Source organism: Melopsittacus undulatus, chromosome 10, assembly GCF_012275295.1.
Source record: "Melopsittacus undulatus isolate bMelUnd1 chromosome 10, bMelUnd1.mat.Z, whole genome shotgun sequence".
Classification (NCBI taxonomy): domain Eukaryota; kingdom Metazoa; phylum Chordata; class Aves; order Psittaciformes; family Psittaculidae; genus Melopsittacus; species Melopsittacus undulatus.
Window position 1 is genome coordinate 3,411,069 of NC_047536.1, and position 15,809 is coordinate 3,426,877.

The 15,809-nt window shown below is 38.3% G+C and overlaps 1 protein-coding gene across 1 annotated transcript in view; it reads left to right on the forward strand.

The window, feature by feature from the left end:
* The window catches only part of RANBP17 (RAN binding protein 17), a 155,576-nt gene that overhangs the window by 78,440 nt on the left and 61,327 nt on the right, over nucleotides 1-15,809 (forward strand). The window contains exons 15-16 of the mRNA XM_034066945.1: nucleotides 4,141-4,214; nucleotides 11,922-12,002. Coding sequence (XP_033922836.1) covers nucleotides 4,141-4,214; nucleotides 11,922-12,002 — 155 coding nt within the window. The remainder of the gene's footprint in view (nucleotides 1-4,140; nucleotides 4,215-11,921; nucleotides 12,003-15,809) is intronic.

Consider the following 15,809-nt stretch of genomic DNA (forward strand, 5'->3'; position numbering starts at 1 on the left):
TTACTGTGTTGTGGCACTTGACACTGAGAAAGAAACTCCTGCATACCATGGAGTTTAGTGGGTGATGTACCTGTCCAAGAGGTGGGACAGCAGTGTCAGGAGCGTCTTGTGGTCGCCTGGCATTGCATGTGTTTCCAGACAGAGGTGAGGAAGGAGATGCTACCTTTTGCCTGCATGTGTGTTCCAGCCCCAGTCCACATCTGTCTGGGGTAAAGTCTGGTTAAGGTCTGGTTTTGCCCTTAGTGTGCATGACAAAAGACTTTAATGTTTTAGTGATGGTTGTCTGCAGCAAGGCATGGAGAGCTTCAAGGAAGTTATAATATCTTAAGCATTTACACTGTGCCTATGGGGAATAACTTTACTGTAATTTTCTGAAGATTCATTATCCAAAATCTTAATTCATTATAATAGCCGTTATGAAACATACAGAAACCCACATTTTCTTGTGTTTTCTTATTTGCACAGTGTGAGAGATTCATTGCTCTGTTTTAATTTGTTTCATGGGGTGCGTTGGAGTACATTCGATACAGTGCTGTTATTGAATTTCTGTGACTGTCATTATATAGCCATACAACCTTTAGGAACTCATATTCTGAGCTTCCCAGTTCTGTCATCTGCTTCACATTTAAGAATTGACATAATTAGTTTCTTCAGAGTTATAATGAGAGTACCAAAAAGAGGAGACCTCAGAAGATAAAGCAAAGTTAGGCATATCTAGGGCCAAAGAGTAGAGAAGACAAGGAAACAGTGTTTTGGTGTGATTGCTGAATTATTTCTCCATTTTCTTGGACTGTATTTACATACAAATGCTTTGCTTTATAAAACATAGCTTCCACAATTTTATTTTCTCATCCTTTTGAAACGCAGCAGGTACAGTTCAAGTAAGTGGGAAGTATACATTTATGTAGTTTGAACCACTGATAAATCTGCTATAGATCATAGAAACACTGCCTGGCACAAGAGCTTGTGAGCCTGCTGTCTTCCTCCAGCATCCTGATTCCACCCAGGCAGTTTTGCTGGTCTCTTCACTGTCATGGCCGGGTTGGATGGGGCTTGGAGCAGCTGCTCTAGTGGAAGGTGTCCCTGTCCATGGCAGGGGGTTGGAGCTGGATGAGCTTAAGGTCCCTTTCAGCCCAAACCAGTCTGGGATTCTTTGACCATTGCTACCACCTTTGAGTGTAGCATTGCACTTGGGTGTTGGTTGTGATGGTGGGATCAGCCCCGGCTTGCTGTAAGGACCCTGAATATGTACTTGTACCTGTGAAGCTCATCCACTGTTGTAGTCTATTGTTATCACTTCTGTGGATTTTTCACCTATGCTCCTGACTATTGTAAGAACGAGATGGTGATGGTGGGATATTTTACTGTTAAACTTGTGGTTTTGGCCATATCATGGCGTGATTGCATAGTGCTGTGTGCTGATGCGGGTTTTGTGTGGAAGTTATAAATCCTGCAGTTGTAAGGGTTTGGGAATGGTTGTGTAAAGGTTTTCCGCAAGTCCTCAACTGGCTGTTCCCTACTGAAAGCTAATTATGCTGCTTCTATTTGAAATGTCTAAAGGGAAGTGAAAATGAAAGCCAGGCTTTTTTCTTGCTTTCTTGCCTTCACCTTCACAGCTTTACCCATGGTGATGGGAACCAAGCTGAAGGTGAGAACATTTACACATGTGAGTCCGCATCCTTTTATGCCCCCTTCCAACAGTGTTTTTCTCTGCCTTTTGAATATGTAGCACAGTCTTTGCTGTTGAAGTGTGTTTTATTATTATACGTCCAAAATGCTTTATCATTAATTTTTCATAGCGCTTAAAAGTCTAAGGGCGCTTCATTGTTGTGGTTGGGGGCTGGTTGTTCTTCTATTTTTACATGCTAAGAGCGTGCATTGGTCTTGAAAATGATTTTGAAGAAGGTGTTTAAAATATCACATGTATTTTCGCTTACAATTTGTCACATTAGGGAACGGGTAGTAGTTTTTATTACAAGCACTGTATTCATGCTGACTTGAAATGACCCTGTCACACGTGAAAACAAATCAGATTGTTGCTGTTAATGAGCTTTTCAATTTACTATTCAGTGGATCAGATAAGTGGATTTAAGAGGTAATGATCCTGCTTAGCACTCAAGCTTGGCTGTCAGATCCTAGTAGTTGTGGGAAATCCCCAGGGACAAAAGCGTTGACACAGTTCTTGATGGGATAATGGGAATCAAAGCTAATGGATGATAAAAGGAGTAGTAAGAGTTACAAGGATAATTGTGGATTAAAGCACTACTCTTTGTCAACACTGACTGCTGGTTTAGTATTTTATTTGTTAAACTCTGATGTGGGGAGAGCCTAGTTTGACAACAGAGCACAATGCCACCAGGATCAGGCTGGCTCGCTGGTTTCCCATGGCAGAAAGGAAAGCTCTTAACAGGGATGTGAGCTTGCTTCTATGGTTACATTCCTCCCTCCCTCTTTTTCACTCTTCCTAAAATCAAATACAGAAATTCTTAAACTTTGCTAAAATTGCAGCTGCCATAGGTTTCAGAAGATGCTATTTTTGTATTTGAATATATTCTTATTTAATTTATTAATTACATATGGAATATATACTTGAATGCATATTTGCATTACTGCAAATAACTTCACATTTACAGTGTCAACAGACTATTTTGCAGCGTTTGGAGGATTGTGTATTACAAACTTCTTAGTATCTTGATTATCCTCTCAGTGACTTGTTTGAATTGCAGCTGATTTTGCCACAATAAATACAATTATAAGAGGATAAGTTAGCTCACAAGTTAAGTTACCCTTGTTCTTGGTGCAGGTTCTGCTTAGAGCTGCAAGTTTATTTACTCATGCATTTTTTATGCTCAGATTTAAAACTAAAGTCTTTGGGCTATGAAAATACAGTTTTATTCTCTATTATTATCATCATTATTATTATTATTATTATTGTTATTTATTGCCTTCCTCAGAGATAGAATATTGCTGGGTTTGGTTTTTAAGGGCAGTCATGGGATTCCATCACTAGCAGGAAGGAAGTTGGTCTAAGGAAGGTTAGGTACAGTAACAGAAGTATTGCATGAGCTAAATCAAGTTCATTGCTATTTGTGTGCCATATAGAACGTCAGCGAGCAGAATTGACAGCTAGATGGCACCAGGCTTTCACTGCTGGGTAGCTGAGCCTGCATGTGCTCTGCTTGATGCTCTCATTCCAGACCTTAGTAATACTTGACTTGATCACATCATATGGAAGAATTACCTATAACCGTAATATTTGGGTCAGTGTCACGAGAGGTTAAAATGACTGAAATGAAATGTACCAACTGGCTGATCTGCATTTAGCCTGCTCGTAAGCAAATAGCAATGTTACGTGAGATCAAGGTGAAGTGAGTTGGCAGGGGATTGCAATGAGAAGTTGCAATACACGTCTCCCTTCTGTTTCTGAAGTCGATTGAACCCAACTGACTGTTTTTATCCAGACTAAGTATCAGGCTACTAAAACTACCAGAAAAGTTTAATAAGATCACACAGTAAGGAAAAAACTATACTTGGTTCACCTTGCATTTGTTACTGAATCTGATAGGTGAGGTCATGGGTGAACTTAGGGGATAGTATATGTCTTGGATCTGAAATAAAGGGGAGAAGTGTACAACTGCAGGTTACTTGGCTGTCAAAACCTTTGTTCTTCCTTCATGATAACAAAACTGGATGTCCAAAGAGTACCTAATTTACAAGATTTTATGACTGGCAGTTCAAGAACTTAGACGTGCAGGCTAAAGAACAGTGCTGAATCACATCCCATTGAGGACAGAGACCAACAGAAGAATGTTTTCTCCATCCCTCTGCATTTCTTTTTTGGTAGTAGAGACTGTGTTGTTCTGTGTTGTATTGTGGGTTTAATGCAGAAATTTGCATCTCCTTTGTGGGAAGAAATGTATGCAAGGGCAAGTAAAAGCCCGTCAATCCCAAATGCACAGAACACCATTGAAGACTGAATAATCCTTCTCTTCCAAATGCTTCAGCTAGGCTGGATGGATGGGCATTTGTGCCTGTACTTTTCTCTTGCAAAAAAATATATAAGGAATGTTTTAGAATAACTGCAAATGCTGGTATGTGTAAATGTCTATAATATGCTCCTGTTGAAATGTTTATTTCCAGGTGTATGCCCGAATGTCGGAAGTCTTAGGAATAACAGATGACAACCATGTTCTGGAAACATTTATGACAAAAGTGTGAGTTTGTGCTTGGGTTCTATTCTGTATGTCTTTTGTCTTGTCTTTAATACTTACATAAAATCCAAGTTTTATTTTGTTATGTTTGCTTTTTGCTAGAAAAATGGTTTCCATAAATTTAAGATATTTAAAGTAAGGAATAACCATTTTCAGAAGCATCCATATCTTGTTTTCTGAAGGTACTGCATGTCCCTAAATAAACACTCGCAGCTGGGTATATCTTCCACAGTGCCTACATTCCTTCTTGAACTGGCTTATGAATAGAGCTGAGATTTCAGACTGGTTCAGTGGCAGCCTGGCCTAAGTAGTCCTCATCCCTCCCCACCCCTCATTCCTGCACCATCAGATGTCAGTGGAATTGCCTGTAAAGCTTCATGGTAATTTGCATGTTTGCAGTAGGGAACTAACCAAGTTAAACTGATCTCTTTTTTGTTGTTTTGGGGAAGCTCTTTTGGGTTGCTTTTTGGCAAGATCTGGCAAAATGTGCTCTCAAAAATACAGATTCAGGAAGGAGGATTTTAGAGCCTCATACTTACCAGCTGTTTTCTCATCTGGGACATTTAGCAGAGTAAGAGGTGTTTTAATCTGAGATAAGTGTTTGCAATACTTTCTCTTTAAGATTAATCCTAGAAGATTACTCTGGAGAAGGTACCTTTTTCTCGTGCCTCTGCTGCAGCTACTTCCCTTGCATGCCAGCAAAGCTACCAGGATCTTGTCTTTTATTACTTACGTCCTTCATGAGATTTGCTAGTTTCTCCTGACTCAAAAAGAGTTTCATCTAAAATCACTTTTGCTCTTGAAGCAAAACAAAATGGGCCCTCTGAAAAATTGTGAATATCCACTAAAAAAATCTAGGAGTCCCCAGGAGACAATGAGTTCTGTGTGTGCCTGGAGAAAGAGAAACAAGTACCTTACCTCTTTATTCTGCAGTGAGGAAGATGCTGCATCATGTCATTTACTTCACATCCTCTAAATCCGACTTACAAGACCTTTAAATACTTTCAGTAGACTTTGACCTGCTAGAGAAACATCTCTGCTGGTGTTGCAAGGTTAGTTGTGACCTGTTTGGGCAGGATTAAACATGACTTATCTTTTGCTACCATGACTTCCAACCTTGAGAAATAGTAGCAATTAGGACAGGGGCATTTTCTAATACACTTAACTTTTCTGTGGAAAACCAGCCATAAATGCTTTGCTTCCTCAAAACCAGAAGCCGAGTGTTGTTACATCTTGCCTTAGGATAACAGTAGTACCCATCAAACCCTGATATTTATCTGGAGTAGGCTTTGAAAACGGGTAAATGGAGGGTGATGAATGGAAAAATATTGATGGATGCTTATTGTGCAGTTTCTGGAAGCAATCCATGTCATGTTATTAGACAGCTAAGCTTCATTTTATTGTTTCAAACTACAGTGAAACTTGGAACAACTGAGGAAAGAGGGGGGAAAGAGGACTGTTGTTTGGAGACCAGATGCATCAGTTTGCTTCTCTTTTTCTACCTGTTTCTGCTACTGAGAGGAAATCTCTGTTGCCTTTGTCAATTGAGGAAATAACATAGCATTTAACAAGTTGTCTAAGTGCTATATGTGTTTAGATTGGATAGGGCTGTATTTGCACAAATACTGTAAATTGTGTAAGAAAAAAACAGGGTTTTAATGTTTCATGGAAGATTTTAAAAGAAAACAAAGTACATAAAAAGCAAAACTCTGCTGCTTTTGATGTTACAAACCCTACATTTTTATTTTCTCTTTCCCCATAGCTTACTGTATTTTCCTAAAAGCACAAATTGTTCATTGATTAGATCAGTTTAATTTTACAGAATGGATGTTACAGCTTGAAATGGACAGCTCAGTAGCTTTAAGAGTTAGCTGTGAAACTGCTCTATCAACACATTGATAATTGTGTGTCCGCTTTGCTAGCATGCCAGTTGGCAAATCTGAGTGTGAAACCATAACATACTGATACATAACCCAAAAGCTGCAGTCTGATGGGGCAGTCCAGTCTGGCAGCATTTCTGGGGCTCTGTTACTGAGACATTCGTAACCGCAGTGGGCAGGATATGTGACTGAGAGACCATTCCCCTTTTCTCTTGTGGATGTAGTCAGCATTTTTAACGCTGTTATTTTAGAAAGCCACCAGTTTAGTGTTCTGTCTTGCCCCACAAATCCATTCCTCTCCTTAAGTAGTTCAAATTTGTTTTCAAAGGCACACATTATTCCTCTGTTTCCATGGACTTCTCTGTCCTTGTTACTCCTGCTTCCTCACCAGACAGCCACATTACATTTTCTTACACCTCTTGGCCTACTGGGAGTGGATCAAGGCACAGACTCTTAAGGCAAGGAGTGGGACATTGTACCCAAAACCAGTAGGAGTCTTCTCTCTCCTTCCGCTGGTCATTTCCTTTGCGATAGCCGTCTATCTGTCTTGATCCTTCCATGTATAGGTAAGAGGCAAGGAAATATTTAGACTGGAGTAGTTTTAGTTCTATCTGGTCCTTGAGCCTGTTCTGGGCATTTGGCTGAAAGTGTTTTCTGTTTATTTTGGCTTCAGGCGCCTTTTCTTCACTTACCCTTCGTGAGCCTCTTCTTGTTCCTTTCAATTATTGTCAAGTTCCTATCGAAGGGATTTACTGTGAGGGGTGGACTTACAAACTATTTGCCCAAATGTTTAGTATTTTTGGCTGTGATAAAATAACTGAAACATGAATAGAAGACGCACATCCAGACATCGCTATCAGATGCTTTTTGCCCTTTCTCCTCCTTTTGTTTTACCACTGTTATGATTTCACTATGGTGGATGCACAAATACCTACATATAATAAGAGGTTTTCCATCCCTGGTAGTGTTCAAGACCAGGTTGGATGAAGCCTTGAGTGGCATGGTTTAGTGTGAGGTGTCCCTGCCCATGGCAGGGGGGTTGGAACTGGATGATCTTAAGGTCCTTTCCAACCCTAACTATTCTATGATTCTATGTGATAGTGTTTAAGCAATGTAGAAGTATAAATACTCCTGATGGTTTTTGAACATTCATACTGATGTAACTCCATGGATCGTAGCATAATAAAACTTGGCACTTTCATTTGTGATGGAATGTGTATTTTTGTAGCTATTCACTTTTGTCCAACTCTAATGAAAAGTATAGATCCAATCACTGTCATGAGCCACAGAGAGCTTTCACTGTAAATGATGATAATCTACAAGAAATAATTAAAACATGACTGTGCAAAGCCAACAAATGGCTAAGTTCAATATGACTGAAATTTAAGTACCACATAAGGAAGAGACTTTCTAAGTCTTTGTAGACAATTTGGATGCCCGTTTTTCTTGCACAGTAATGGGAATTGGGTAGCACACACCTTAAGCAACTTTGGAAGTTTTCTTGTAAGTGTATTTTTTTTAACTATTTTTATAATGCAAATCCATTTATAATATTCTTAGCTTGAGACCAAGGCTGTTCCTAAATGTACACGGTTCTGGCTTTCCAATTCATGTCATCCTTATACAAGCCTCAAAGGTTTTCACTCACTGCTTCAGTTATTTAAAAACCAAACCAAACTTGCTGATTTACAGCAGTCATTATCTCTTCTGGCTGGTAGCAACTTAACTTTTGCAATTGCTTCTTCATCATCTTACCAAGTCTCCTGTGTGTGAGGTACAGTAACCTATGTGTGTGCAGGAAGTATAATGTTCCTGGGGTTCCTCAGGTTGGTTGTGATAACGAACCTGCATTTCAGAGAAGGGATTCAAGATCTTCTTGAAAGAGGAGGGATGAATTCTTTGGGTGCTTACAAATGGCTGTAAGCAATGTTTGAGCACCTTGGCATGCAGTGATAAATGCAGGTACCCAGCATCCCTGTGACCAAGTGGATTTTCTCTGTACAGTACATGCTCACCCTTCAGCACTCCCTATTCTGTGCTGACTATGCTTTGCTTTGCTGTTCTACAATCCCCAATTCTGTCTCCTCCTCTAAAATTTTCTTTTTTAAATGGCACTTCAAGTTTTTAATTTCTCCCTTTTAAGCTGGGGATTCCACTCCATGTATGGGAAATGCTCCAGTATATTCCAGGATGCTCCAGAAGTATCATTTCCCATCTACTACTGCTGTAAGAACTGCTACGTCTTGTATGAAGGCTGCATGAGACTGTGCTGTGCACCATGCAGAACTTTTCAGAGCAGTGTGGTATGGTCCATGTGTCTGAAGAGGCCTTCCCAAATCATAAACTGAGAACAGGATGGTAAATAGGGGCACCCATTGTGAGGGGCAGGAAGACGTGACATGGATTTAAGAGGCTGGAAGTGGCTATCTGTGCCTTGGCCAGATAACATAATGACTTTGAATGTGGAAAGAATTATGATTTTTCTGGGGATAATATGGTAAACCTTCTGCCAGAGAACTGTAAATTGGAATATCTAGTCATTATTTATCTTCCTTTTGTAGATTTAGGTTAAAAACACACAGGCTCTTAATACATTTAAGCACTGTATTAAGGGAAGAGGTGTTTGGTGTGCTGATTGGAACTGCATTGGTAGGCAGTCATGGTGACGAACCCATAGCAAGCTGGAGGGTCCAGAAGATGCAAGGCTGGGAAGCTTCTCTGGTGCACATTTTAGAAGCTAATATTTTATTCTTGTCTTCTTACTAAAGGCAAACTAAACTATTTCCAGGAGTACTGGCTGCCTTATGTAATGCTCTTTTGTTTGACTTTTTCAGTCTCATAACCTCTCAGCATGCATCAGCATTACTGCTGCTCTTTCAGTATTGTGTCTGTGGTTCAGTATGGTCATACTGGTCACCAAACTTGGAAATATTCTGCCATTTTTTATTTCCACTTTTTTATTGTGCTTGCCTTTAAAATGTGTTCAGCACTCATCTTTGCCATTGATGTTTTGGTGAATTAGGCATTTAGCTGTTACTTTCAATAACTCACTTGAAACTTTATGACAGGTTCTTTTGACTGTGTTGCATTTGGTTCATAATCTAAATCAATAAGCTGCTTGAGAGAGAAGGAAACAAGGACACTAGTACTTAAATCCAAGTGCTGTCTTGCCATGATTCCTCCAAGAGCTGTAAATTTGTCTCCTTTTTCATCCCTTGGCTTCTCTTCCATACATGCTTTTTGTATTACAAGATTCCTCTCTAGATCTTCACAAATTTTCTAAGATACTTATAAAGTTTTGTAGATATCTCTTAAAATATTACATTTTAGGTGTCTTTCATCTTGTCTGATATCGATAAGACAGAAACAGAAATGGGAATTGCTATGATTATAATAGAAATTTTTCAGCCTGTGTTCACTCATGAGAACTTTCTGGCTTTTATATTATTGCTCCATCTTTCAGCCAACCAAATGCAACCATGACGTGAAAGAACAGATATACACAAAAGTACTGTGAATGGTGGATGAAGAGTCTTATTTATACAGTTTTAATTTGCCCTTCAGGCTGTCACTGTGACTTCTTGTTTTTCATTAAATGTCTTATATCTGGCTTCCTAAGGACAAAGATTCGGCTCTTTTGCAAAATAGCCCTTTTATGATTTTGATATTGATGTCAAATCTGGGTACTCCAAATTCATTTTTATTGCTTTGTATGGTATATACTTGTTAAGGATTTAGTGCAACTATAAACATCTCCAGAACTCCCCATAGTAGGGATAAACTGTGAATTATGGACTTGCTAGAATGGGCCGTTTCTTTAAGGCAATCTGAACCTCTGTAGCTTTCCTAGAGATTTTAGAAAGTAAATCAATGTTTGTTTGTAAATCTAAATTGAGGATTACTGCTTGGTAATTGCATTGTTATTTGCCTTTTCCTGAGCAAATAATACTAAACAGATGATTTAAACTTAATCTCTTTTTCAGGAAGTTATAAACTCAGGAATGCTGTTTATGTGGTATAGTGAATTCTTTAGGCTGTGGATACGTAAAAGCAATAATCAGTGCTGATTTTAAGGCATGTAACATCACTTCTTCAGGTTCTGTATTCCAAAATTGTAATCCTGCTGCATCATGGAATAAATAGCTGTTACCACTGCTCTTACATCATGGTCTTGCATGGTCTTGCAGTGTGAAGTCAAAATCATTATGCATATTCCACACACAAGGAAACTGAGGCACACAAATCTGAAATTACTTATTCTTGTGTGAGATAACACCCTAGCACTTTGGTATCCCTAACAGGAATAGGTGCCCAGGCTTCCGAGCCAAGAAGTCCTACTTCCTTTTTATGTGAATGGGCTATGTTTCAAAAGGCTGTGATGGCCTCGTTTTATTTGTCCAGAGGAACCCAGTATCTGAAACTCTGCTGTGAATGGCTTACACACCATTCTCTCCCTGTCTGGGAGAAGAGGATGTTCAACTTTCTCAGGGTTTTTGAGCAACTGAGGGAGATGGTGTATGTCCCAGAATGAGTAGGGCACAGAACTTGCCTTCAGGAAAGGGAAGTAAGAGGATGCAACTTGCTATAGGCCAAGCAACCCAACTTGGATTCTTCAAAGAATACAAGAAAAAGTTGCTAATGATTGGTGTATTATTGATACGTGCATTTGGGAGGGGGCTGCTGGAGTACTTTCTACTTGGACTCACTGGCTGGAGTTTACAGCAGAAACAGAAAGTCTCAGATATTTGCCATTCAGTACGATTGATGACATTTGCCTACCTGGCATTTCCCTAAGAAAGCTGGGAAATGTCAGATGCAAGACCAGAGACTCTTCACTTACTGTTGTAACTGCTCCTGGTTTGGAGAAAGCTGCATCCTTCCACTTTACTGGCTTCAGTTTACCCCTTTCATCTGAAGGCTAATGCCACCTCTTCACCTCCTAATAAACCTAGTAGGTGAACACAACAGATTCCATCCCCGGTCACTAGTGTCTGCACTGTCACACAATACAGAAGAGGCTGTAGAGGGTCCCAGCTCTGTGTTTCACCTATCACGTTAAAGTATGGATGGTAGCAGAGCAAGTGTTAGCTGCATGACTTCATTGAAAGGCTAACTCTAAGAGTTTGTTGTCAAAAATGGTAAGTTGTTTTATGTGGTGTTCCCCAAGGGTTGATAATAGGTCTAGAGTTATCATATATCATTATTTATGCATTGGTCCATTAATCAGAGTATGCTTCCTATGTCTGAAAGGGTTGCAATTAGGGAGATGCAGTATCCCCTATGTATCTTGACTTTAGTTAAGTGTTTGGTGTAGGGAAGAGGAAAAACAGGGATTAGTACAAGAACTGCAAGGTCGAGTTTCACCGGGAATTCGGTGTTTCAGTAGTTCTCTCAACTGCCCCTTAGTTTTTCTGTGCCTCATTTCTCCTGTGGAAATTTTCCTGGGGAATTTATGGCAATTTGTTTTTACCTTGTGCAAAACTGAGCAGATAAATACTAGAGAAGTTAAGTGGCCAGATATTGTGTCAGCAAGTAAGATAGATATAAGTAGTGGTAAGCTCCAGGTAATTTGTTTCATTATGACAGATGATGGATTTTTAAAACATGAATGTATTATTACAGTATTACAAGAATGTTTGAATCCCCTGTTCAGGAAAAAGACAGAGCATGATTTTGTAGCATTTTCTGTCTCATAAATGGGAAATCCTAAGATGTATCACAGAAATACATCTGTAGTATAATGTGCTATCACTTTGAACTTTTGCACTGCACTTCTCAAAAAGGGGAAAATGGGTTGTAGAATCTCACTCTTTTGTTTTCTTTATTCCAGTGTGACAAATCTTAAATACTGGGGAAGATGTGAACCTGTGATTTCAAGAACTCTTCAATTTCTGAATGATCTTTCTGTTGGATATCCTTTGCATTGTCTGTGGCATATATTACTTGACAATAATAAGGTAAATATCATTAGCAAGACTTTTGGTATTTCATATGCCACATTTTTAAAACAATCAGAATATTAATATTTACTCTTTTGGTTTATCTTTTTCTGTGCATTGTTTTTTAATGGTGCACTTATTTCCACGTACTTCTTAGCCAAAAAAGAGAAATCATGTAACTAGTTACTTATGGTCATCTATCCTATTCCTAATCTTCTAGAAGTCAATACTGTTGATGAGTTCAGCAGTATTGAGAACAGGAGCGATGCTGTTGGTGGTTGAGAACAGGATTGGTTCTGCTTTCAGGATGAGTCAACTGGGATATGAAGCATGAGCTGAGATTTTAATCACAAGCCTCTGCACATGTTTTGTCATTGCCTGATTCCACGTTCCTCACTGTGTCAGTACCATCATTATTACTCATAAAGCAGTTTTGACTTTGCACGTGGATTTTATCTGGGTTCAGGTATTTTTGTGGAAGTCTGGGCCAGATCATGATGCTAACTTTTTATCTGTTGCGAACCTTTTGTATCTTGTTCTTTCTTACCACAAGCTGGAGAATACTTGCTCTTTGAATCTTCAGTCAGTTGAGCAAGAAGATTGAAAAGTAGTAGCTAGTTTTAATGTGGCACAATGCTTAAAGGTACAGGACAGATAATAAACTGCCAGGGCTCGATACTACTTTCAGTCTTGAAATCCTTCTCTGTTTTAAAATGCAAACAACTTTGCAGTAATTTTGTAGAGGAGATTGTTAGGGAAGCAGAGGGGAAGGCACCTGGAATACCACAATTGGTATTATTTTATTTCTCCATAGAACTTGAATCCTATCAGAAGGATTTTAATATATTTCCTTGGGTTGAAAGATGAATGTGGGTTTTCACATTCCATAAGTGAATTTAGTTTCATGAAAATAATACAATGTGTACTTCTATTTGTTTACTTGAAATACCATCAAGCAGCTGACTTGATGTTTTAAATATGCAAGTGTTTATGCTCTCATGGCATCACAGAAGGAGGGCTGGGAAGGACTTGAAAGTGAAACATTACTAAGAAATCTGGCAAAAACAGAAGGGGAGGCATTTCTTAATGATATTCATGGAGGGGCTAATGAGATCTCTCTTCTTTTGTACTATATACTTATTGTTTCAGTAGGGTTCTAGACACTTTCAAAATAACCAAGAAATTTAATGTGGTGCACCTAACTTCAAGTGCTTACCTGTTTATGTGTGTATGTATACTTGCATACCCTAATCAGCTAAAGCCAACAGGCATCTAGCATTTCAGATTGTTTTCTGGAGGCTTGTATTCCCATGGTAGTTCTCAAAAATGAGGGTCACCTTAAACTGCTGGTGCAAATAATACTTTCCCAGGCTGAAATGTCTGGATAATTTTAGTTTTCAAACTACTCAAATTATATTTGCAGCAAATGAGTTTCTGCTCATGAAACAGATACAACACCAGGACCTAGAAAAAGATGGAGAAGTAGATATTTAATAACCTATGTTCTCCTGAAGAGCAGAAGTGTGATGAAATTGTGGGGTTGTTTTTCTTTGCAGAAACTTGCTAACTGTTGCAAGAGCAGTTTCAGACCCCCGTGCATAGTTAGGATGTAAAGCAGCACATAAATCTGACCATAAAGCAGCATAAACCTCAAACATGAGTGTGAAATGTTTAAAGACCAGCAAAAAAGAGATTAACTAAAACCATAAATACCAAAATTTGTTCGATGACTCTTTAATGGAAATACTTCAAACAAAAATCCTGAGAACAGTTGCTTTTCTGCTTAGCTGGGTGGGGTGCTACAAAGACAGCTTTAATGCTGGTTCACTTCCCCGTGATGTTGTATTAGTTAAGTTTAAAATTGTGTTCCCTGGCAAACCATAAAAGATTTCAGAAGTATTAGACACCCACTTTTGTGCTGGAATTTAATATGCAACTTTTTATTGGAAAATAATCGTCCTTGTCTGGCAAAATCCACCATGCAATATTTCTGTTAGTAGGCATAATGCAATAAAGACAGGGAGGGCTATTTATCACTACAAATTTTGAGGATTTCAGGATTCTTTTTATTATTTTAATATATTTCTTTGGTATTAAATCAGAAAAATGATAAATTACACCTGTCGAGGCTGTTTTTCCTTTTTCCCAGAAAATGATGTACAACCCAATTTCACTGGTCATTTTGGCTTTTAAAGATATGTATTTTTTCCTATTAAAAACTCTACCAATAGGGGTTTTTTTAATAATAATACTGAAGTACTTTTTATTTCAAACATATGAAGTAGTTTATAACTACTTGCTGGCATTGCAAACTTTGGCCTTTTCACATTATATTAGGGGTTTTTTTAAAGGCATTAAGTATATACTGCTTTGAAAGAAAGAATGTATTGTTAAGATGCTGGATCCAGTGGATCAATTTTCAGTATTTGATATAGATTAAATTGTGGCTAGCCTGAAAGGTTAGAATAATTATTTATTTAATTCCAGTACTTTCCTGGATGTCAGTCAGCTTCCACACAGGCTTTGGAATTGGTATTTTTCTTTTCTTACATGTATAATAGTCTAAAAGATAATGAAGAATTAAAAGCAAACCATATTTCAGCAGCTTTACTGCATAACAGAATCAAAACCAAGAAGAAAAGACATAGGATAGTATTAACAACAAAGGCAACAAATGATTGGAGCTGCTGTCATGGTTTACATTACTTTCACAATTATTCCAGGTTTGCATATTTCGAAATATATTAGCCCAATTTGATTTCAAAGCTCAGTTATTTGAATTATAAATCATTATGTCCCTCCTAGCTGATCAGTCCTGAAATATCTTTGAATTCATTTACATAATGGAATATGTTAGTCATTCCTTTATGTCTTTGAAGCCATAGTGCTCCCCCATGCATGTTTAGTTCTTCTGATAATTAACTTTTCCACTGTATATTTTTGTAGCAAAATAAGTACAATTTCGTTGTTATTTTGTACAATAACTTGGGGTAAAATACTTATAGTCTCTCAAAGATTCATTTTCCACTGTTTTGTTAGCTTTATGTTATGAAGGGCTTTCCCTTGTAACAGGGAAAAAAAACCGAAACCAACTGTGTAGCTTTGCAATATAAAACCATGTAATGTGATGTCAAATGTTATGGATTGACAGAGGAACACCATCTTAAAACTAGATTAGGAGATTTTCCAATAACAGGTATGAACCCTATTCTTACACTTTTACCTGCTTAAAAAAGAATTTAATCCATTTACAATGAAAAGGGAAATTGTTTATTCCCATAAAAGTAATTGAACTCTTCAATCAATTATGTGCAGGAATGGCAGAGTGCAGCAAGCACTCAAAAACAAGTAGTAACAATAATAAGTGCTACGGGTGTTTGTTCAGGACTGTAGGCGCTACTGTACAGTCTAAAGTTCATAATAATTCATGATAATCATACTGTTTATTTCTTAAAGAACTTCATCAGTGTCATGGATCAGCAGTGCTTGATAAATTAATGACACCTGATGTACAAGCCTGTAAGTCATTTCTTTCATTCGATGCCTTCAGTATTTACGGCTGTTTCTGTGGTTTGAATTTTCCTGTGGCATTCCTGAAAAATGTGTCAGTATACTTGGATGGCAAAAAGCCTTTTATATCCCCATTGCAGAACTGAAACAGAGAAACTTTGACTTGTTGAAAGCCATGCAGGAATTTTATGTCAAATGAAGGGGAAGCAGGAGTTGAAAACTCCAGGCCAGTGCTCTGCCCATTCTCTTGCTTCTGTTTTGCTAAATAA